The sequence below is a fragment of the Oncorhynchus keta genome, chromosome 29, assembly GCF_023373465.1.
Source record: "Oncorhynchus keta strain PuntledgeMale-10-30-2019 chromosome 29, Oket_V2, whole genome shotgun sequence".
Taxonomy (NCBI): Eukaryota; Metazoa; Chordata; class Actinopteri; order Salmoniformes; family Salmonidae; genus Oncorhynchus; species Oncorhynchus keta.
This window is the reverse complement of record NC_068449.1, coordinates 45,418,842-45,444,310: the sequence shown is the minus strand read 5'-3', so window position 1 is coordinate 45,444,310 and position 25,469 is coordinate 45,418,842. Positions and strand designations below refer to the sequence as shown.

The window sequence follows — 25,469 nt, the reverse complement described above, 5'->3', positions numbered from 1 at the left end:
TCGCCTTTTCCTCTCTGCTGCAATCGCAGGCTAGAGGGAGTTTCCTCCATTGTTCAATTCTTTGGTAGAATTGTGGAGAATTGTGTAGCCTTATATATATATATCCCTGTTCCATTATCCACACTAACATTCCAATGTATCAGGCGACACATTCTCACTGGTATGCTAGTGTGGGTAATGGAATGTAGCCATTGTTTTTGCAGTGCCACTTTTGAATCCATTTCTATATGGTGAATAGTGTTTATGTACGTATTGCACCAAACTCGCCTTGTTACCTCAACACCCGACACACACATTCACCCTCGCTCTTCTTTCTCCCCCTACCTCTCTCTTTAGGAGTTTGTAGAGAACAGTAAAAAAATGGCGGGAAGGGACCGGGCCGAGGCAGGTGGAGACGGTCGTGAGATGAAGCCCATGGTGAGTTAACAAAACTTTTCCGACAGAGAATGCATTCATTTACCTCCATAATCTAGAGTCATACACCCAAAATGACGATGCTGATGAAGACAATAGTAAAGATTAACACTTCATTTGTTTGTTGTTGTAGACTCATGGAGGAGGGACTTTTGCTTGACCAAACCAAACCAGAAGACGGAAACCAAAAGGCATTCTAAACGTTTCCAGGATATCACTCCAGTCCCAGGGACGACAATACTTTTGATAACCTGTGTATTAATTTATGGCACACGATACATGAAAGCTTCGGGTCTTTTTTAAAGCACAAATGTCTTTTTGTAGCACATCCGTCAATAATATTGTTAGTGTAGTTTTGCGGTATTGTACAGGTTGTGGAGTTGGTGTTTTTTAGTTTAGCTTCTTGTGTGTGTGGAAGTATTGTGTGAGAGATTTATTCAAATGCAGCATGTCATCACTGTTGTTGTTTTTTTAACTACTAATATTGTACATTGCAAGTGTTTGTATATCAATGTCTTTTTACATTGTGGTAATGAGGATCATGGTCGCTACTTACGCTGCACTGGTACATCTAATCCGATTGTGACAAATAACTAGCATAACAGATGATCAACAGGCACTTTTCTCTGTGGAAAACTCCAACCCCAATGTCTTTTGACCCTGTTGAAAGATTTCCTTCATGGAATAGAAGAAAAAACTAATTCTGCGTTTAGATTTTTTTTTTTACAGGGTCAGTGAAAAGCCAGCTCCCAATGGAGCATTTTACTGTTGTAAATCAAATATGAAATAGCCAGTGCTATGTACTATGATAAGGATGTTCATATTGGTTATTAGTATTTTGAAATGCAGGTCCAACTAGTACTGAGGTGTCTTATGTCAAAGGCAATGCATTACCATAATGGAAAATCCCTATATTGTGGCAACGTTGAGTCATTACTCCTGATTTGAGTTTGGAATACTGTAACCATAGAAAAAGCGATTCCCTATGACTGTATCTCTATTCGTCAATGCAAACAGAGTTTTATCCCAGAATATTTTGGATTACATTTTGATACAGAGAAATAAAACAACAAAAAGAAGCAGTGTCCACTTGTGTTTGTGAGAGCTGTGGCCAAGAGAGAATCAGTTCCAGTAGGGACATGGGTTTGTGAGAGCTGTGGCCAAGAGAGAATCAGTTCCAGTAGGGACATGGGTTTGTGAGAGCTGTGGCCAAGAGAGAATCAGTTCCAGTAGGGACATGGGTTTGTGAGAGCTGTGGCCAAGAGAGAATCAGTTCCAGTAGGGACATGGGTTTGTGAGAGCTGTGGCCAAGAGAGAATCAGTTCCAGTAGGGACATGGGTTTGTGAGAGCTGTGGCCAAGAGAGAATCAGTTCCAGTAGGGACATGGGTTTGTGTCTGGATGTCATTAAGATATCCACTCAGGAAGAAACATTCAAACAAAATACCCAATAATAAATACAATATAAAAACTCAGCAAAAAAAGAAATGTCCTCTCACTGTCGACTGCGTTTATTTTCAGCAAAACTTAACATGTGTAAATATTTGTATGAACATAAGATTCAACAACTGAAACATAAACTGAACATGTTCCACTGACATGTGACTAACAGAAATGGAATAATATGTCCCTGAAAAAGGTGTGGGTCAAAATCAAAGTAACAGTCAGTATCTGGTGTGGCCAACATCTGCATTAAGTACTGCAGTGGATCTCATCCTCATGGACAGCACCAGATATATGCCAGTTCTTGCTGTGAGATGTTTCCCCACTCTTCCACCAAGGCACCTGCAAGTTCCCGGACATTTCTGGGGGAAATGACCCGAGCCCTCACCCTCCTATCCAACAGGTCCCAAACGTGCTCAATGGGATTGAGATCCGGGCTCTTCGCTGGGCCATGGCAAAACACTGACATTCCTGTCTTGCAGGAAATCACACAGAACGAGCAGTATGGCTGGTGGCATTGTCATGCTGGAGGGTCAAGTCAGGATGAGCCTGCAGGAAGGGTACCACATGAGGGTGGAGGATGTCTTCCTGTAACAGCACCAAGCATTGAGATTGCCTGCAATGACAACAAGCTCTGTCCGATGATGCTGTGACCCTCCACCTCCAAATCGATCCCGCTCCAGAGTGCAGGTTTTGGTGTAACACTCATTCCTTCGATGATAAACGTGAATCCGACCATCACCCCTGGTGAGACAAAACCGCAACTCGTCAGTGAAGAGCACTTTTTGCCAGTCCATGCAAGATCTCATCTCATGGGGCATCAATGATCATGAGGAAGGTGAGGGATCAGCCCAGAACTACACGGCAGGACCTGGTCAATGACCTGAAGAGAGCTGGGACCACAGTCTCAAAGAAAACCATTAGTAACACACCACGCCATCATGGATTAAAATCCTGCAGCGCACGCAAGGTCCCCCTGCTCAAGCCAGTGCATGTCCAGGCCCGTCTGAAGTTTGCCAATGACCATCTGGATGATCCAGAGGAGGAATGGGAGAAGGTCATGTGGTCTGATGAGACAAAAATAGAGCTTTTTGGTCTAAACTCCACTCGCCGTGTTTGGAGGAAGAAGAAGGATGAGTACAACCCCAAGAACACCATCCCAATCGTGAAGCATGGAGGTGGAAACATCATTCTTTGGGGATGCTTTTCTGCAAAGGGGACAGGACGACTGCACCGTATTGAGGGGAGGATGGATGGGGCCATGGAAGATGGGTCATGGCTGGGTCTTCCAGCATGACAATGACCCGAAACACACAGCCAGGGCAGCTAAGGAGTGGCTCCGTAAGAAGCATCTCAAGGTCAGACCAGACCTGAACCCAATAGAAAATCCTTGGAGGGAGCTGAAAGTCCGTATTGCCCAGCGACAGCCCCGAAACCTGAAGGATCTGGAGAAGGTCTGTATGGAGGAGTGGGCCAAAATCCCTGCTGCAGTGTGTGCAAACCTGGTCAAGAACTACAGGAAACGTATGATCTCTGTAATTGAAAACAAAGGTTTCTGTACCAAATATTAAGTTCTGCTTTTCTGATGCAAATGAATTACTTAAAAATCATACAATGTGATTTTCTGGATTTTTGTTTTAGATTCCGTCTCTCACAGTTGAAGTGTACCTATGATAAAAAAAAATTACAGACATCTACATGCTTTGTAAGTAGGAAAACCTGCAAAATCGGCAGTGTATCAAATACTTGTTCTCCCCACTGTATGTATATATACACAGTACCAGTCAAATGTTTGGACACACCTACTCATTCAATGGTTTTTCTTTATTTGTACTATTTTCTACATTGTAGAATACATTTTGATGTCTTCACTATTATTGTAGAATAATAGTAAAGACATCAAATATTTTAGAAAAAGCTGTTGCGCAGCAACTCACGGCCTTCCTCAAGACAATGTATATGAAACGCTTCAGTCTGGTTTTAGACCCCATCATAGTGTAGCCAATGTCAAATGGCTCGCAAGTTAGCGGTGGTGCGCGCTAATAGTGCTTCAGTCGGTGACATCACTCGCTCTGAGACCTAGAAGTAGTTGGTCCCCTTGCTCTGCAAGGGCCGTGGCTTTTGTGGCCCGATGGGTAACGATGCTTCGTGAGTGACTGTGGTTGATGTGTGCAGAGGGTCCCTGGTTTAAGCCCTGGTTGGGGCGAGGAGAGGGATGGAAGCCATACTGTTACAATAGCACTGAGATTGCACTTGTGAAGGTGGTAAATTACCTTTTAAGGGCATCAGACCGAGGCTCTGCATCTGTCCTCGTGCTCCTATACTTTAGTGCTGCTTTTGATACCATCAATCACCATATTCTTTTGGAGAGATTGGAAACCCAAATTCGTCTACACGGACAAGTTCTGGCCTGGTTTAGATTTGACCTGTCTGGAAAAGATACTCTATGTTTGTCTCTGTAGATGGTTTGTCCTCTGACAAATCAACTGTACATTTCGGTGTTCCTCAAGGCTCCGTTTTAGGACCACTATTGTTTTCCCTATATATTCTACCTTTTGGTGATGTCATTCGGAAACATAATGTTAACTTTCACTGTAATGCGGACGACACATAGCTGTACATTTCGATGAAACATGGTGAAGCCCCAAAATTGCCCTCCCTGGAAGCCTGTGTTTCAGATGTAAGGAAGTGGATGGTGGCAAATGTTCAGAGATGCTAGTTCTAGGTCCCAAGAAACAAAGAGATCTTCTGTTGGATCTGACAATTCATCTTGATGGTTGTACAGTTGTCTCAAATAAAACTGTGAAGGACCTCAGCGTTACTCTGGACCCTGATCTCTCTTTTGATGAACATATCAAAACTGTTTCAAGGACAGCTATTTTCCATCTACGTAACATTGCAAAAATCTTTAACTTTCTGTACAAAATTGATGCTAACCTACAAAGGATTAAATGGGCTTGCTCCTACCTATCTTTCCGATTTGGTCCTAGCCAAATGCTATAAACCTTGAAATCAGCCCTTTGTTCCTTAACGGGAATGTTGATTTATGCTGACTGGCCTTGACTTCGTGCTGATAACGCGGAGGCTTGAGAATTAGAGGGCCCTCTGTTTGTGTAACGGAACGTTTGGAAAACGCTGATGTCATTTTCAGTTTATAACCTGTGGTAATGTGTGTAAGCATTCAGTAAGCTGAACTTGTTTTTAAGACTGGTCTCTTGCTAATTCATGCAAATAACAGGTTCCAGTGTAGAGAGGCTAGCACAGGAGTAATAGGATACACCTTTTTTGGGTTCTAGTCAAGATTCTAGCAGCCGTGTTTATTTGGTCCTGCAGTAAAACGAAAACTGCCTTAACAGTTTATTTAGTGCTTTATCTGGGTTTATTTAGCTTTATCCGGAAAGTAGAGCATTGCAGTAATTTAACCTAGAAGAGACAAAAGCATGGATTCATTTTTCTGCAACACGAACGCTACGGTCACAAGGCGCAGGCCTCCTTATTGTCCCTAGAATTTCTAAGCAAACAGCTGGAGGCAGGGCTTTCTCCTATAGAGCTCCATTCTTATGGAATGGTCTGCCTATCTATGTCTGAGACGCAGAATCGGTCTCGACCTGTAAGTCTTTATTGAAGACTCATCTATTCAGTAGGTCCTATGATTGAGTGTAGTCTGGCCCAGGAGTGTGAAGGTGAACGGAAAGGCACTGGAGCGACGAACCGCCCTTGCTGTCGCTGCCTGGCTCTCCACTGGGATTCTCTGTCTCAAACTGACATTTACTCCTTAGGTGCTGACCTGGTGCACCCTCTACAACCACTGTGATTATTATTATTTGCCCCTGCTGGTCATCTATGAACATTTGAACAGCTTGGCCATGTTCTGTTATAATCTCCACCCAGCCCAGCCAGGAGAGGACTGGCCACCCTCATAGCCTTGTTCCTCTCTAGGTTTCTTCCTGGGTTCTGGCCTTTCTAGGGAATTTTTCCTAGCCACCGTGTTTCTACACCTGCATTGCTTGCTGTTTGGGGTTTTAGGCTGGGTATAAGGGTACAAGGCGAGACCCAGATGCAGACACAGGAGGCAGATGGTTAGAGTCTTAGTTGTTTATTTAATCCCAAAGGAGTAGGCAAGAGAATGATCGCAGACAGGCAAAAGGTCAAACCCGGATTCTGAGTCCAAGAAGTACAGAGTGACAGACAGGCTCGATGTCAGGGCAGGCAGAAGGGTCAGGCAGGCAGGTACGGAGTCCAGAAAAAAACAGCAAGAGTCAAAACCGGGAAGAACAGACAACAGGAGCATGGGAAAAACATGCTCGTTGACTTGAAAACATACAAGACAAACTGGCACAGAGAGACAGGAAGCACAGGGATAAATAAACCGGGGAAAATAAGCGACACCTGGAGGAGGTGGAGACAATCACAAGAACAGGTGAAACAGAACAGGGCGTGACACTGTGTTTCTGTACAGCACTTTGTGACATCAGCTGATGTAAGAAGGGCTTCATAAATACATTTGATTGATTTGATTGAAATAACACATGGAATGATGTAGAAACCAAAAAGTGTTAAAAACAAATCAAAATATATTTTACATTCTTCAAAATGGCCACCCTTTGCCTTGATGACAGCTTTGCACACTCTTGGCATTCTCTCAAGAAGCTTCACCTGGAATGCTTTTCCATCAGTCTTGAAGGAGTTCCCACATATGATGAGCAGACTACTTCTCCTTCACTCTGCGGTCCAACTCATCCCAAACCATCTCAATTGGATTAAGATTGGGTGATTGGAGGCCAGGTCATCTGATGCAGCACAACTTCTTGGTCAGATAGCCCTTACACAGCCTGGATGTGTGATGAGTCATTGTCCTGTTGGAAAACAAATGATAGTCCCACTAAGCCCAAACCAGATGGGATGGCATATCGCTGCAGAATGCTGTGGTAGCCATGCAGGTTAAGTATACCTTGAATTCTAAATAAATCACAGACAGTGTCACAAGCAAAGCACCCCCACACCATCACACCTCCTCCTCCATGCTTCACGGTGGGAACCACACATGCGGAGATCATCTGTTCACCTACTCTGCGTCTCACAAAGACACGGCGGTTGGAACCAAAAATCGCAAATTTGGGCTCATCAGACCAAAGGACAGATTTCCACCGGTCTAATGTCCATTGCTTGTTTCTTGGCCCATTCAAGTCTAGTCTCTTCTTATTATTGGTGTCCTTCAGTAGTAGTTTCTTTGCAGCAATTCGACCATGAAGGCCTGATTCACGCAGTCTCCTCTGAACAGTTGATGTTGAGATGTGTCTTTGAAGCTCTAATGAATGTATCCTCAGCAGCAGAGGTAACTCTGGTTCTTCCTTTCCTGTTGCTGTCCTATGAGAGACAGTTTCGTCATAGCACTTAATGGTTTTTGCGATTGCACTTGAAGAAAGTTCCGTATTGACTGACCTTCATGTCTTAAAGTAATGATGGACTGTCGTTTCTCTTTGCTTATTTGAGCTGTTCTTGCCATAATATGGACTTGGTATTTTACCAAATAGGGCTATATTTTATATACCACCCAAACCTTGTCACAACACACAACACAGCATTAAGAAGGAAATAAATGTCACAAATGAACTTTTAACAATGCACACCTGTTAATTGATGCATTCCAGGTGACTACCCCCATGAAGCTGGTTGAGAGAATGCCAAGAGTGTGCAAAGCTATCATCAAGGCAAAGGGTGGCTACTTTGAAGAATATAAAATATAAAATCTATTTTGATTTGTTTAACACTTTCTGGGTTACTACATGATTCCATATGTGTTATTTTATAGTTTTGATGTCTTCACTATTATTCTACAATGTAGAAAATAGTTAAAATAAAGAAAAATCCTGGAATGAGTATGTGTGTCCAAACTTTTGACTGGTACTGTATACCTAATAATAAAATAATATATTTCATGAAATTCTAATTGTTATGTTATTGTGATGTATTAACTTGGAAATAGCCCCCTATCAGACCAGGGTTCAAAGTATTTGTTTTTCTGTCAAATGCATTAGCTGCACTTGATTGATCTCAACTGATGTAAAGAAAGAAATGGAAAAGTCCAAAAAGTGCCATCCCCACCAATCTGGCACTCCAAACAGTCTATTTCACTCAAAATATTTGAAAGAAAATAAATTGGAACCCAGCTCTGTTCTGTATGAGTTTGAATATTCCTATCTCTTGTTTTCCTCTACCCTCTGGTGGACATCAGCAATAAATCCCTGATGCCCATGACCCCCATCCTGTCGTATTCCACCCCTTTGTTATGATCTAAATAAGTCTAAGTCTAAACAAGTCTAAATAAGCTCAGGAGTAAAAATGTGCTTAACAAGTCACATAGTAAGTTGCATGGACTCACTGTGTGCAATAACAGTGTTTAACATAAAGCTGGCTCTAACCAGAATAGAAAGAGGAGTGGGAGGCCCCGGTGCACAACTGAGCAAGAGGACAAGTACATTAGAGTGTCTAGTTTGAGAAACAGACGCCTCACAAGTCCTCAACTGGCAGCTTCATTAAATAGTACCCGCAATACACCAGTCTCAACGTCAACATTGAATAGGCGACTCTGGGAAGCTGGCCTTCTAGGCAGAGTTGCAAAGAAAAAGCCATATCTCAGACTGGCCAATAAAAAGAAAAGATTAAGATGGGCAAAAGAACACAGACACTGGACAGAGGAATTCTGCCTAGAAGGCCAGCATCCCAGAATTGCCTCTTCAGCGTTGACGTTGAGACTGGTGTTTTGCTGGTATTATTTAATGAAACTGCCAGTTGAGGACTTGTGAGGCGACTGTTTCTCAAACTAGACACTTTAATGTACTTGTCCTCCTGCTCAGTTGTGCACCGATGCCTGCTCTTTCGATTCTGGTTAGGGCCAGTTTGTGCTGTTCTGTGAATGGAGTAGTATACAGCGTTGTATGAGATCTTTAGTTTCTTGGCAATTTCTCGCATGGAATAGATTTCATTTCTCAGAACAAGAATAGACTGACAAATTTCAGAAGAACGTTTTTGGTTTCTAGCCATTTTGAGCCTGTAAACGAACCCACAAATGCTGATGCGATGCTCCAGATACTCAACTATTCTAAAGAAGGCCAGTTGTATTGCTTCTTTAATCAGAACAACCCTTTTCAGCTGTGCTAACATAATTGCAAAAGGGTTTTTTAATGATCAATTAGCCTTTTAAAATGATAAACTTGGATTAGCTAAACACAACGTGCCATTGGAATATATGAGTGACGGTTGTTGATAATGGGCCTCGGTAAGCCTATGTAGATATTTCATTAAGAATCTGCCATTTCCAGCTACAATAGTCATTTACAACATTAACAATGTCTACACTGTATTTCTGATCAATTTGATGTTATTTTAATGGACAAAAAAATAGCTTTCTTTAAAAAACAAGGAAGTGTCTAAGTGACCCCAAACATTTGAATGGTAGCATATTGTAACGGCTCTCCTCTTCTGAGGAGGAGTAGCAAGGATCGGACCAATATGCAGCGTGGTAAGTGTCCATGATACTTCAATAAGAACTGAACACGACTAAATACGAAAATAACCAAGTGAATAGAAACGAAAATTGAAACAGTCCTGAATGGTGACACAATCAACAAAACAGGAAACAATCACCCACCAAACACAGGTGGGAAAAGGCTACATAAGTATGATTCTCAATCAGAGACAACTAATGACACCTGCCTCTGACTGAGAACCATACCAGGCCAAACACAAAACACAACATAGAAAAACGAACATAGACAACCCACCCAACTCACGCCCTGACCATACTAAAACAAAGGTCAGAACGTGACACATATATAAAAAAATGTTTACTTCGTTATTATCGGGTACTGTGTGTAAAATTATATATTTTGAGTTTGTGCTATAACACAACAACATCTGGAATAAGTCAAGGGGTATGAGTACTTTCTGAAGGCACTGTACCATCAGCTCAAAAGAAAAGTAAGTATTCAGTCACTCTTCAGTCAATGTTCCTAAACTAACAACCAGCTTATAGGCACATTATTTCCCTTATCACACACCGTCTTAGATCCACAGCCAGCTCCAAGGAAAAGTATGTCCTTTTTCAAAGTGCAGTACTGTGGAACCAGCTCAAAGGCTGAGTATGTCCTTTACCACATTCACTTATGCCGTATCAATAACCATCTTAAAGGCTGAGTATGTCCTTTACCACATTCACTTATGCCGTATCAATAACCATCTTAAAGGCTGAGTATGTCCTTTACCACATTCACTTATACAGTATCAATAACCAGCTTAAAGGCTGAGTATGTCCTATACCACATTCACTTATACAGTATCAACAACCAGCTTAAAGGCTGAGTATGTCCTTTACCACATTCACTTATGCCGTATCAATAACCATCTTAAAGGCTGAGTATGTCCTTTACCACATTCACTTATACAGTATCAATAACCAGCTTAAAGGCTGAGTATGTCCTTTACCACATTCACTTATACAGTATCAATAACCAGCTTAAAGGCTGAGTATGTCCTTTACCACATTCACTTATACAGTATCAACAACCAGCTTAAAGGCTGAGTATGTCCTTTACCACATTCACTTATGCCGTATCAATAACCATCTTAAAGGCTGAGTATGTCCTTTACCACATTCACTTATACAGTATCAATAACCAGCTTAAAGGCTGAGTATGTCCTATACCACATTCACTTATACAGTATCAATAACCAGCTTAAAGGCTGAGTATGTCCTTTACCACATTCACTTATACAGTATCAATAACCAGCTTAAAGGCTGAGTATGTCCTTTACCACATTCACTTATGCCGTATCAACAACCAGCTTAAAGGCTGAGTATGTCCTTTACCACATTCACTTATGCCATATCAATAACCAGCTTAAAGTCCTTTTTCACAATAACCTAGATCCACAACCAGATCAAAGGAAAAGTAAGTCCTTTATCACATTCACGTATACAGTATCAACAACCAACTTAAAGATGCACAATAAAGAAATCACTCTGCCGTTTCCTGGTTGCTAAAATTCTAATAGTTCGCCTAATTTCAGTTTTTGACCAAAAAAAAGCAAGTATAGTGTTGAGAATCATTGTACCATCTAAACCGCTGTGAAATATCTTTTCCACATCCCAAAATATTGTATTTTCAGCTGTTTGAAGGTGGTGTACAAAACCTGAAAGTAAAAGATGCCAAAATGAAATGTAATTAGCGGGAAGCATAGAAATAATGCACATACAACAGATCTACCGCTTTTTATACTTGCTTCGAATGAGAATGACAGATGTATAACTCACATTTCTATGTGAATTTGGTCGGGTCGCCCAAAAAGTTACATATTGCAGCTTTAAAGAAAGATTAAGTCCTTTGTTTAATCAGTATTTGTGATTGACAGGAGAGATGATGAGAGGGGCTGCGTTTTTACCACTATCATCACTACAGGGACTGAAGAATGGGTAGATTTTCTCTGTAAAGATGCAGCAAGTGAAAGAGTAGATATGCGACCTGGCCTCCACATTATAAAAAGAGACCACACCCTCCTCATAATCCACAAACACCCCCACCTTCTGGGGCTTCTCGCTCAGAGAGAGACGGACTTGCGGTGAGGCACAGGCTGTGTACTCATTCCCATCCCTTAGCATCATAGTCCAAACTCCATGTTCAGGGCTCAGTGTGATATCCCCCTTCCTGTCAGTGGACTCTCTGGCAACTCCTAAATCCCACCTAGTCTTACCCTTAACCGTCACCTCATAGTAAAATCTCCCTGAGGAGAAGCCATCCTTTCCAAGGAGAACAGTAAAACGATCAAACCTTTTTGGATTGTCCGGAAGATTCAGTTCCGTGTCTCCAGTTCTCACTTGTTTCCCATTGTCAGACAGGATGAGAAAGAGATTTGCTGTATCAGGGTCCAGTGTCACATCCACTGCATACTGCTGAATCCTCTTCAGTTTGACCTCAGGCAGCTTCTCCATCTCTTTATTCAATGTCTCCTCCAGCTGAGACACAGCTCTCCTCACAGCCCTGTGAACACTGATCTCAGACCAGTCCTTGGTGGGTGGAGGGGTGCACACCACGGATGAGAAGCTCTGGAGAAGTTGGAGGTGGTCCTCAGTGTGTGAGAGCTGCTTCAGCTCAGTGCTTCTCCTCTTTAGCTCAGTGATTTCCTGCTCTAGTTCTTTAATGAGCCCTTCAGCCTGACACTCTACTGCTTTATGCCTCTCCTCAATCACCTCAATTAGCTCCGCCTGGCTTTTCTCAATGGAGCGCACCAGAGCAGTGAAAACCTGCACACTGTCTGCTATCTCTCTCTCTGCATCTCTCTTGCTGAGATCTACTGAGAATTTGATATCTTTAACCTTCTTCAGTCGCCCCTGGATAATCAGCTGTACTTCTGCCTCAGTTTTCCCCAGCTGAACCTTCCTCTCTCCAGACTCGTCCTCTATAGGAACAGTGTCATGAGTCTTGTGGTCTGTTTCAGTGCAGAACTGACACACACATGTCTGGTCAGTCCTACAGAACAGATCCAGGAATCTGTCGTGCTTCTTACAGATCCTGTCTTCCAGGTTCACCACAGGGTCGATCAGTTTGTGTCTCTTTAAGGGTAAGGCTATCTGATGAGGCTCAAGGTGAGTCTCACAGTAAGAGGTCTGACACACCAGGCAGGACTTCAGGGCTTTGTGCTTCATCCCAGTACAGACGTCACAGGGAACTATTTCCGGTTTGGAAGGGGGCCCATCTTTACGTCTGTCTCTCGTCTTTTTAAAATTCTCTACAACTTCTCTGAAGGTTGCGTTGATGTGAAGCTTAGGTCGTCTCGAGAATGTCTCCTGACACAGTGGACATTGACACGGGTCCTTGCTATCCCAGTACTTTGTGACACAGGCCATGCAGAAGTTGTGTCCACATGAAGTGGAGACTGGCTCAGTGAACACATCCAGACAGATAGAGCACAGGAACTGCTCTTCAGACAGGAGACTGCTGGAGGAAGCCATATCTAGAAAGAAGGCGGAACTCTGAATTATTTCCTGGAATGAGTCAGCTCTCGATTGTTTCAGTGCCATTGTCAACATGGCATTTAGAGACACTAACCAAAACGGATTAAAATCGTTTAAACATACAACCAGGGTTGGGTAGGTTACTTTCTAAATTTAATCCGTTACAGTTACTATTTACCTGTCCGAAATTGTAATCAGTTACATAACTTTAGGATTACCCAAACTCAGTAACGTTCCGTGCATTCCGTTACTTTTAGATTACTTTCCCCTTAAGAGGCATTAGAACAAAACAAAAATGTATGTTACCAATTGAACAACATCTATTGCAGGACAAATCAATGTTAAAATGTACATAGCTGGCAATATATGGATGTTACATTTACTTAATGGATTGGTTATGTAGGCTTCTTCTAACCCATCACTTTCTACTACATATAATAACACGATTAAATTATATCTTTACAATTAAAAACCAAAGTCTATCAGAATTTCAGTCATTCCAATAAATGTTATACCTCTTGATCTTCAGGAATAGGACTTGGAAATATGGAAGTATAGATTAGCCAAATTGTTTTACCTGAGCATGACCCCAAAACTAAGGAATTATTAGCCAGCCTACTCTGTTGTTTATGATTTTGTTGTCATGGAGGACTGATTGGGCTCATTGATTCTAGTTGAAAAAGAAATGCTGCGCTCATGGAATGGCATGCTTTGAGCACTACTGAAAAGTGCTATTTACACGTGAAAAACAAATGCCATATGCTGCATTTGCTATAGGCCTATTCTTTACCTTTTTGTTGGTGACACTTTGATATCTTGATAATATGCAGCTGTTTAAAGGGCAAATCCAGAATTGAAACAATAACGAAACGAGCTGCCCGACTCTGTTTTGGTAAAAAGCTGAGGGATGGGCCTGGAGAAATGTAACCACTCTCAGATACATAGACAGAGCTGTGGATGCAAGGACTGACCATTCATGATATCAAAATTATTGTTTAACCATGTTATGAGGCTATACAGTGTTTGTTTACATTTACAATGTTTATAAACACGGGAGAAAAACAAGTTTATATTTCCGGTTCTGATGCGGTATGACAGTTGAACTAAGCTCATGAGGCATTTACAAGTTATATTCTTCAAGAATCAATGGATATATATGGATATATGAATATGTATATAATTTATAAATCCCAAAATGGATGTAACAACTACAGATTGTCCCTTTAAGTCTCTCAAAAGTGTTCAAGTTTGAGCATGTCTCCATTAGGCCTATGGATCTTTTTTTTTATCAGCATGAATTAGATTGAGCAATAAAAGCCCCACTTTTATTCCATAGGCTGGGATCCTCCCTATGCAGCTGTTGCAAGAGCGCATTTTTCACTGGCTGTCCATTGGTTTCAAGAACAATGATTCATAGGTAGTTTAAACGTCTTGAATTAAAAAGTTATTGGGTTCAAATACACATTTAGATTTGTGAACATCCATCCACAACAACCACAATCCGTGGCGCAAATAGCTAAATGAGAGAGCAGCAGTGTGATTCACATCAACGCGCTGTGTAGATATCAATAATAAGTGATATCCGTATCGCCGTAGACTACGCCACTACTGTCGTCTTTACCTCCAAGCGTTTATTCAAATTGGATAATCTTTGGATGCCGACAGCAGTCGCACCATTGGAAGACATAGCATACATAGACTGTAGCCTACAAAAGCCTATTCCTGCTCTTTTCCCGTGATCCATTAAACACATTTGGTGTGTCATCATAGCTGGTCTCTGACTTGTGGTCAGACTCGCTCAGGTGGAACACATTTAAACACGTGCCTTTTTTCAATGCTGATTTGAATGTCAAAGATTTTTTTTCCGCAAACATCCTTTCTGAATTTTTAAGTAATCCTTGAAGTAATCCATTTGTTTTTCAAAAGTATCGGTAATCTGATTACATTTTTGTTGTTGTTGCTGGTAACGTAACGCAACGGTACTACCTTTTTTTTTGTAATCCCTTACATTGAACAGATTACATGTAATCCGTTACTCCCCAAACCTGCATACAACATACGGTATAAATGTGTCAATCTACAAAATAAAGTTAAACATAGGTACTGTAACCGATAAAGAAAACAGGAGAATACAATAATTCAAAAAAGTAGAATGCATCTTCACCTGCCCTTGTAAATCTCTACTCACCTGTATCTATGTGTGTGTAAAAGAGTTTGGGCACTTTATCAGATTTATCGGAACTATATACTGTGGTATAAAGAAAACATAGACTGTGTAGCTGTCTTAATTCTCTGTAGTAAAATGACGTTGACACGCTGCTCCCCACCCAGTGCTGCTCTGTGCTCTGGAACAGAATTAACCCTTTCACATGTCTGATCTCTCTTCATTCATGATACATTCTTGATACAACAGTGTCAATCAGAAATGTTAGTTAAGGAGTTACTGCAGATGTATTGAAGGTTTTCTAAAGACATCGACTACAATAGAATTCACAGGGGATGAACAAATACAGTCCGTCTAGCTAGATTTGATCCTTATTTAACCTTTCACTGCAGTAGACTAAATCAGGGTCACACACAGTGTTTCTTGTTAGTCTTCAACAAATCTACTTCCAAACAAAAGTCTACACCTCACGCACATGGTTCTGGGCTTAATAAAAGACACCTGTACCATGTCAGATGTAGAGTTAAAATGTAATACATTGAGTTTGAACCCCGATATTACACTTTATATACATCACAGAAGACTGAAATATAACAAAATGGTTTGACATAGCAACACTGGGTTTGACTGTTGAATTATTTATTTTGTTTGATTAATGATGAAAATATGAAACATATTCATAACCTCCCACCCATTTTTTTATTTGACCTTTCTTTAACTAGGCAAGTCAGTTAAGAAGAAATCCTTATTTTCAATGACAGACTAGGAACAGTGGGTTAACTGCCTGTTCAGGGGCAGAACGACAGATTTGTACCTTGTCAGCTCGGGGATTTGAACTTGCAACCTTTCAGTTACTCGTCCAACGCTCTAACCACTAGGCTACCCTGCCGCCACATGAGGCCACTAGATCATTTGGCTGCAGGAAAGGGGTACATAAGCAGCGAAATATCCCAAGTTATGCCTTTAAACATACTCACTTTCGCTCATACAAACTACCAGTTCATCGAGTCATGCCAGACAATGGGAATGTAAGAATGTATGCTGAATGCCTGCATATGCTGCTTGTGGTGCCCAAAGAAGTGTTTAACGTACCTGAATGGTTTTACCACTTTAATCCATTTCTATATTGTGAATGGCGTTTATGCACATTTTACACCAAACTAGCATTTGCGATACTTGCCCCCCTATTGTCTCAACAGCCAATACACACATTCACACTCTTTCTTCTTTCTCCCCCTACCTCTCTCTGTAGGAGTTTGTAGAGAACAGTAAGAATATTCCGGGAAGGGACCGGGCCGAGGCAGGTGGAGACGGTCGTGAGATGAAGCCCATGGTGAGTTAACAAAACGTTTCCAACAGAGAATGCATTCATTTACCTCCATAATCTAGAGTCATACACCCAAAATGATGACGCTGATAAAAATAAAACACAGTACATGTAAAATGCACATAAAATCAGCAGTGTAATGTTTGGATTTAGTCTTGTCAGGTGATCTGTTGTGTACTCAATTTTGGTCTAATAATTTCCCCATAATCTCCAAACTCTTCCTTTTCAATTTCTACCATGCTTATGCTAATGCATAGCATTTTTCTTCTGTAAGAAACATTTCAATATTGCCCTTTTGGTATTTTTGTCATTAGTCCACTGTTGATACAGTCCCAGAATGTTTTGCATTTTGCATCATCATGACGTGGCAGGTGACACTTTGCTAATTTGCTTTTTGAAAGTCCAATATCTTGAAGATTTGACTGCTGACAGGCCACATATTTTGGGACTGTTATTGTAGTTTGGTGCTATTCTACAGTTTGTGGCGTTTTGGTTTTGTTTAGCCTCTTGTGGGTGAAGTTATCGTGAGAGATTATTCAAATGTGTTCTTTTTTTAAATCAATACTACTGCTTGCATATCAATGTCTTTTTGCATTGTGGGATTGATGGTAATGGTTGCTACTTGTGATGCATTCCTCCTTGACAAATACAACTGACTAGCACGGACATTTTAGGAAAATTAGTGAATTTATTTTTCTACATTTGTGCAATGTGTTCTCCCTCGACTGTTAACAAGATGGTGTTACTACGGTGGATCAGATATGAAATAGACATTTACTTTAATACGAAAGTTTTCTATTACTCTAATGTATGAAATGCAGGCCCAAGAGCACTGAAGTTGCCTTATGTCAGAGGCAATGCTTGATCATAACTGACAATCCCAAAATTGAGGCAACATTGAGTCATTACTGCTTACTAAGTTTGTAATAGTCTATCCACAGAAAAAGGGATTCCCTGTGACTGGATCTCTATTCCTTTCATGAGTTTGTGTCATGACACAGAACTGTTGTAACATTTTTATGCCGATGAATAAAAGGAAACAATCAATGTCTTCTTGTCTTTGTCAGAGCTGTGGGGCAAGAGAGAATCAGTTCAATCTTGGACATGGGTTTGTGTCTGCATGTCACTAAGACATCCACTAAGAGAGAGAAACAATTTAAAAAATATACCCAAATATAAAAACAATAATGTATGTATACCCAACAATAAAACAATACATTGAATTAAATTAAATGCTTGTGATTGGGATGTGGTGAAATGGAAATTGCACAGGCTTCAAAGTATATTTTTTCTGTCAAATACGTTAGCTGCACTTGAGCTTCCCTGGTGCATTATAACCAATAGAATAGTCCCAAAAGTACAACCCCACCAACCTGGCACCACAAAAATATAATTATTAAATGTCTATGTCTGGCACTCCATATATAGGCTCAAACAAATGCTCAAAGTGTCTAACAGAAAGCAAATACAATTGGAATTCAGGTCTGTCCTGTATCAGTTTGACTATTTTCTAACTCAATTTTACTCTACCCTGTGGTGGATATCAGGAATAAATCCCAGCTGACCATGACCCCCATCCTGTCCTCTATGCTGCGATTGGTCGACTTCCACCTGTATACCGTGGCCATCCTCACCTAGATCCACAACTAGCTCAAAGGAAAAGTATGTCCTTTATCACATTCACCTACATCCACAACCATCTCAAAGGCTAAGAAGGTGACATTATCTTCTCTTTGAGAGAGAATAAGAGGTTAAGAGAGAAAAATAGTATAACTTTCGGTGAAAGGTCAGCATTAGATCTAAATATATGTTTCATGATTAGCTACTCGTGGTGTGATTGTGATAACATACAGGAACTCAAGTCCTTTTTTCACCCGACCTAAAATACCTCACAATCAAATGCCGACCGTATTACCTCTCAAGAGAATTCTCTTCGGTTATAGTCACAGCCGTGTATATTCCTCCTCAAGCCGATACCACGACGGCACTCAAAGAACTTCACTGGACTTTATGCAAACTGGAAACCACATATCCTGAGGCCGCATTTATTGTAGCTGGGGTTTTTACCAACCAAATTTGAAGAAAACGCTACCGAAATTCTATCAACACATTGACTGTAGGACTCGAGCTGCTAAAACACTCGACCACTGCTACTCCAACTTCCAGGATGCCTACAAGGCCCTCCCCCGCCCTCCCTTCGGCAAATCTGATCACGACTCTATTTTGGTCCTCCCTTCCTATAGGCAGAAACTCAAACAGGAAGTACACGTGCTAAGGACTATTCAAAGCTGGTCTGACCAATCGGAATCCACGCTTCAAGACTGTTTTGATCATGCGGACTCGGATATGTTCCGGGTAGACTCTGAGAATAACATTGTCTTATACACTTATACGGTGACTGAGTTCATCAGGATGTGTATAGGAGATATTGTACCCACTGTGACTATTAAAACCTACCCTAACCAGAAACCGGGGGCAAACTACCTGCCCTCCAGGACACCTACAGCACCTGATGACACAGAAAGGCCAAAAAGATCATCAAGGACAACAACCACCCGAGCCACTGCCTGTTCACACCGCTATCATCCAAGAAGGCGAGGTCAGTACAGGCGCATCAAAGTTGAGACCAAGAGACTGAAAAACAACTTCTATCTCAAGGCCATCAGACTGTTAAATAGCCATCACTAGCCAGTTACTAGCCATCACTAGCCATCACTACCCAGTTACTCAAGCCTGCACCTTAGAGGCTGCTGCCCTATATACATAGACTTGAAATCACTGGCCACGTTAAAATGGAACACGAGTCACTTTAATAATTTTTTACATATTTTGCATAACTCATATATATACTGTTTTCGATCCCATTATACTGTATCTTAGTCTACGCCGCTCTGACATTGCTTGCCCAAATATTTATGTCTTCTTAATTCCAAACCTTTACTTTAGATTTGTATTGTGTGTTGTTTTGAAACTATTAAATATTACTGCACTGTTGGAGCGAGAAACACAAGCATTTCTCTACATCCCAAATAACATCTGCTAAACAAGTGTCTGTGACAAATACAATTTGATTTGACGAATTAAAGCAACATAACTTGGATTACTTTTTCATTTAATTTGAATGAAGTGACTATTGGCTTAGCAAACGCAGCATGACAATGTAAATATGAATGTTCAAGAATTGCAAATCGAACCATACATTAGCCTCTTTTCTAGAGTAGCGTTAATAAACATGATGCTAACATTATCTCACAAATGTGAGGACGTTTGAGGTGGTAAACCTTATGCCGTTTATTCTTCTTTCAACATTTTTCAAATGAACCTTTATTTAACTAGTCAAGTCGGTTATGAACAAATTCTTATTTACAATGACGGCCTACACTGGCCAAACCCAGACAACGCTAGGCCAATTGTGCCCCGCCCTATGGGACTCCCAATCACGGCTGGTTGTGGTACCAGGGTGTCTGCAGTGACACCTCTAGCACTGAGATGTAGTGCCTCTCTGCTGTCTGTGAAGAGATAAGCAGGCTGTAGGATGACTCTGATGCTACGATTAGATAGAGCACACTCAGCACACCTTTTCTTCCATTCAACCTTCCCTTACTGCATTTCTCCAAAGGCGTTTACCACCCCGTGTTAGAGGCCAAGTGGGCATGACTGGGCTTGATTGAAATCATACTCAGCACTCAAATATCCAAGGAACGTCATACAATTCACGGAATCTCGCAAATCTGTTTTGAAAGATACTGACTATATGACAAATTATCTTATGTACCCTAGTTAATTTTGGAATAATATGTGCCTGTGGGCCGCTTTCAACCTGAGAAGTCGTATTCTTGGTTCAGCTCCCCTTTGAGGGATAGTTTTCCTTCTGTCAAAGAAGGTCAACAATATGGGTAGGTGAAAATCTATGATCCCTTATTGATATCACTTATTAAATCTGCGTCAAGCAATATGGATGAATGGGAGGAGTGTTTTGTTCCTAACGTTTTGTGCACTCAGTATATTCATATGTACAGAAAATGTCATTATAATATTTCAGAGAAGAAACGTGGCATCAAAATCTCACACTCAATTCGTGCAAATACGTACAAAAAGTATTTCAGCAGATTTTGTGCGTTTTCGTGCATTTTTCTGCGGCTTAGTTCGTGTGAAAATACTTTTTTTTTGTGCAACTTAATTTGTAGGAAAAGCCCATTTTTTTGTCACTTCAATCGCAGAAAATTACGTTTTTGGGGGGAAAACTTCTGAGCAATCTTTTAAAAGTTATTGAAGCAATGCATTTTGGGCAATGCTTTTCTACGCGGTCTTTGTGTTCCACATTTATTCACATAAAAAACAAACGTGTTAACAACCGAATTATGTTAACAAATCATGTTGTCCCCGAAATACTTATAATATAATACTATCCTTACGTTTTATTAAAAACATTTTTAATGCCAATGCTGTTTTCGATGCTTGTTTTTCGCTTAATACTGTTGTATGCTGGTACTATGTTCAATTTTATGAGGGTTGGCAGATTTTTTTGTTTTTTTGTGGCATCAATGAAAGCATTTGATTGGGGAATGGGGATACATTTTCAAGATGGGAAACTAATTCATCAATAAACAGAAGACCTGCAAAAAATATGTTTGGTTTAAATTCCCCTGGTGCAACTGCATGGTACTTGCAACTATAACGAGTCTGGACTATAATCAATTAAGCCATATCAATGCAGTTTAACAGGTTAATGTAAAACAATTAATTATGTTGGCTTAGACTTATGGAGCTTCGAAGGCTGTTTCATGACGATTATTGCGGCCGTGTCAATCATGTTATATACTTTTGTAATAAGGCATTTGCCATCATTGTAGGCCAAAATTGGCGGCAAACGTTGGGATCACGTCCCGCTCACGTCTAGTTATGTGATCTAGTGGTGGGACGCATTATTTATTTTCAACATTGGGTTGGATAAAGCAACAACGGGCGTGACGGATAGAGGTCGTCACGACAGGCGTGATCGAGCCTTTTTACATCAAAGTTCTCTGAAGCCGAATGGAAAGTGCTATGCCCTGACATGTTAATCAGAAGAAAATCCTCCGTGACTGTCTAATTTACATAAGACCCAAAACAAACACATTGTACACATTTACAACCATGGTGTTCTTTTGTTACTGACGTTTATACCTAATAACCTGACAATGATCCACATCATGTGGGTAGACACATAATGTAAGTATCCTTTTTTTTAAGGGTGCAAACCAGTTATATGAATCACTGTTATCCATCCTGTTCTGATCTAATGAAATGGGTGTAGGGTTGATATACAAACACCCAGTCATGAAGGATGAAGCTCGGCCCCTCTTGGTTCTCATTGGTGAAGACTGAACTCAAGTTACGTCAGACTCCCCAACATGTTATACTCCAGATGTTGTAGATAAACCCTTTTTACGGTGATATAACTTGTATCATTGCTATAGGGTTGTGAAACCCATAGCCGAATTACTTCAGACTGAGCATTTCTCCCTGGAAATTGCTGCTGACATTGAACATAGTTCAGGGTATTTCATTAATATCAGACTCACCTATACCACTATTCCCAACATCTTATAACCGATAGGTTGTAAATAAACCCTTCTTAATATGATATTATCATGATTATAGGGCTGTGGTAACCCTTTGCCGAATGGCTAAAGACTGAGCATTTCTCACCATTTATTTACAGAGAGCAATTTCAGTTTTTTATGAAGACATTTTTTTTATCCTTATGTTACCAGGTAAGTTGACTGAGAACACATTCTCATTTACAGCAATGGCCTGGGGAATAGCTACAGGGATGAATGAGCCACTTGATTAGATGATCAGGTGACCGTGATGGTCTGAAGGCCAGATTGGGAATTTAGCAAGGACACCGGGGTTAACACCCCTACTCTTACGATAAGTGCCATGGGATCTTTAGTGACCACAAAGAGTCAGGACACCCGTTTAACGTCCCATTCAAATGACGGAACCCTACACAGGGCAATGTCCCCAATCACTGCCCTGGGGCATTGGGATATTTTTTTAGACAAGAGGAAAGAGTGACTCGTACTGGCCCTCCAACACCACTTCCAGCAGCATATGGTCTCCCATCTCGGGACCAACCAGGACTAACCCTGCTTAGCTTCAGAAGCAAGCCATCAGTGGGATGCAAGGTGGTACGCTGCTTGCTATAGGCAGTATCCATTTATTTACAGTAGCTTGGTGATTAATTATAAAAATGTCAAATATACCAAAAGTTGAATCAAACAGAGATGTACGACTATTTACTGAAACATGCAAACTACAAACATTTAACCAGTTAAAGATAATGAACACATATTATTATTATTTTACTAGGCAAGTCAGTTAAGAACAAATTCTTATTTTCAATGACGGCCTAGGAACAGTGGGTTAACTGCCTGTTCAGGGGCAGAACGACAGCTTTGTACCTTGTCAGCTTGGGGGTTTGAACTTGCAACCTTCCGGTTCCTAGTCCAACGTTCTAACCACTAGGCTACCCTGCCACCCCATGACAACTAGATACAACTATTTTATTAAAAAATAATTCATACAAAAGTCATGAGTTGACTATAACATGACTACAAACAAAGTGAGTTGTGTGTATATGTCTGTACGTTTTTTGTGTGCGCGTGTGTGTGTGTGTGTATTATGGTGTGTATTATACATTTCCCATCATGAAAATGTAAACAACAACCTGCTCAAAGGCACAGTACTTCCCTTATTATATTCACTGTCTTAGATCCGTAGTAACAATGGAAAAGTATGTCCTTTTTCGAAGTGCAGTACTGTGGGACAAGCTCAAAAGGCTGAGTGTGTCCTTTACCACATTCACTTATACAGTATCAATAACCAGCTTAAAAGCTGAGTATGTCCTTTACCACATTCACTTATACAGTATCAATAACCAGCTCAAAGGCTGAGTATGTCCTTTACCACATTCACTTATACAGTATCAATAACCAGCTTAAAGGGTCCATCTGTAGCTTCTACATCCCTTTTTGTACTTATAAATGAATGATATAACCCCATTGATTCTTGAAAACGTAACTCATGACCTTAGATTGACAGGAGGGATGATGAGAAGGGCAGATTTTTGACCATCATCATTACCAGAGGGACCGAAGTAAGAATAGAGTGTCTCTGTAAAGGTGCAGCCAGTGAAAGAGTATATATGAGACCTGGCCACATCATAGAAGGAGACCTGACCCTCCTCGTAGTCCACAGACACCCCCATTCTTCTGGGGCTTCTCTCTCAATGAGAGGAGGATAGAGTGGGATGTACAGGCTTGGTACTCATTTCCATCGCTTAGCATCACAGTCCAGAGTCCATCCTCAGGTGTCAGTGTGATATTCACCTTCATGTCAGTGGACTCTCTTGCCACTCCTAAAACCCATGAAGTCTTCCCCTTAACCATCACTTCATAAGTAAAATCTCCCGGAGGAGAAGAAATCCTATCCAAGGACAATGGCAAAACGATCAAACCTTTTTGGATTGACAGGAAGATTCTGTGGTGTCTCCACATCTTACTTGTTTTCCATCTTCAGACAGGATGAGATATAGATGTGCTGTATCGGGGTCCAGAGGCCGGGTTCACAAAACATTCTTAAGAAGAAATGTCTTAACTGCCATTTTCCCCTTAACTTTAGGACAGCTAAACCCTTGTCTTGAGACGAATGGATACTTTTGTAACCATGAATGTTTTCACAGTTGGCTACCGGTTATTTAAGTAAGTTACAGCAAGAATACAAATTAAAACACGCATTATCTAGCTAGCTAGTAATGAGCAATATTCCATATTTGCAAATTTCGTCAATTTGCAAAGAAGAACTTGGCTAACGTGAACGTCGTTAATCGTTAGTTATTTTGGCTATAATGTCTTTCTTTACACGTTAGCTAGCTAATGTAGCTGACTAACTTACCGGTCGCGCAGTCCCTCTACCACCATATCTATGATGGACGACACCTTCTCCTCCAGCTGGTCCACGTGAATGGTCTCTCATATCCCTTTTTCTTAGCAGCCGGCTTGATGTCGGACCACTTGTTTTTTTACGGAGTCACTGTCCCTTGCCATACCCCCGACGGCAGTAACAGACTCGGCCACTCTCGCCCATCCTTTCTTGGTGGTCTCAGCAGTGACCCCGCAGTTATCAAGTCTCCCCAACAGCAACCTTTTCCTGGCTGCTATTTCCTCCACCATCACTTCAATCTCTTTTCTTGGTTATCCATTTTTTGATTTTGATACAGCTGATCTGATGGCTATAATGTAATAATCAAATCCGATCCTCCCTGTCACATAGGGCTATTTAATGGTTTCAAGCACATCACTAATGTCAATGCCACATAAGATATTTAACGAAGTTCATAATAAACATATTTACGAAGTTCTTAAGAAAACTACGAATTGCTAAGAATATTTTGAGGAATTGAATTTACGAACTGTCTTATGAACCTCCTACGTTTTTTCGTAAGTAATGTTTTGTAAATCCGACCCCAGTCACATCCACTGCAGACTGCTGCGTACCTCTTTAGTTGGACTTTAGGCAGTGTCTCCTGACCCCTCCTGTCTCAGCCTCCAGTATTTATGCTGCAGTAGTTTATGTGTGGGGGGGCTAGGGTCAGTTTGTTATATCTGGAGTACTTCTCCTGTCCTATTTGGTGTCCTGTGTGAATCTAAGTGTGCGTTCTCTAATTCTCTCCTCTCTTTCTTTCTCTCTCTCGGAGGACCTGAGCCCTAGGACCATGCCCCAGGACTACCTGACATGATGACTCCTTGCTGTCCCCAGTCCACCTGGCCATGCTGCTGCTCCAGTTTCAACTGGCCTGGGCCCTAGGACCATGTCCCAGGACTACCTGACATGATGACTCCTTGCTGTCCCCAGTCCACCTGGCCATGCTGCTGCTCCAGTTTCAACTGTTCTGCCTTACTATTATTCAACCATGCTGGTCATTTATGAACATTTGAACATCTTGGCCACGTTCTGTTATAATCTCCACCCGGCACAGCCAGAAGAGGACTGGCCACCCCACATATGCTCTCTCTAATTCTCTCTTTCTTTCTCTCTCTCGGAGGACCTGAGCCCTAGGACCGT

General features: G+C 41.2%; 2 protein-coding genes across 2 annotated transcripts in view; one reads left to right on the top strand and one right to left on the bottom strand.

The window, feature by feature from the left end:
• Positions 1–1,493, top strand: part of LOC118362965 (choline transporter-like protein 1) — a 29,781-nt gene extending 28,288 nt beyond the window's left edge. The window contains exons 15-16 of the mRNA XM_035743724.2: positions 337–417; positions 548–1,493. Of these exons, the coding sequence (XP_035599617.1) occupies positions 337–417; positions 548–574 (108 nt within the window). The 3' untranslated portion in view covers positions 575–1,493. The remainder of the gene's footprint in view (positions 1–336; positions 418–547) is intronic.
• Positions 1,494–9,075: 7,582 nt separating this feature from the next.
• LOC118362964 (E3 ubiquitin-protein ligase TRIM21-like) lies at positions 9,076–25,107 on the bottom strand. The gene is made up of 2 exons (XM_035743723.2): positions 24,300–25,107; positions 9,076–12,866 (listed from the first exon to the last, which is right to left on the bottom strand). Exon 2 carries the CDS (start codon positions 12,862–12,864, stop codon positions 11,248–11,250), a length of 1,617 nt encoding a protein of 538 aa, XP_035599616.1. The 5' UTR covers positions 12,865–12,866; positions 24,300–25,107; the 3' UTR covers positions 9,076–11,247.
• Between the last annotated feature and the right edge of the window lie 362 nt (positions 25,108–25,469).

Bases quoted from the DNA above. Each gene is read 5' to 3' on its own strand.
- LOC118362964 (XM_035743723.2), bottom strand. From the start codon at position 12,864: ATGGCTTCCTCCAGCAGTCTCCTGTCTGAAGAGCAGTTCCTGTGCTCT.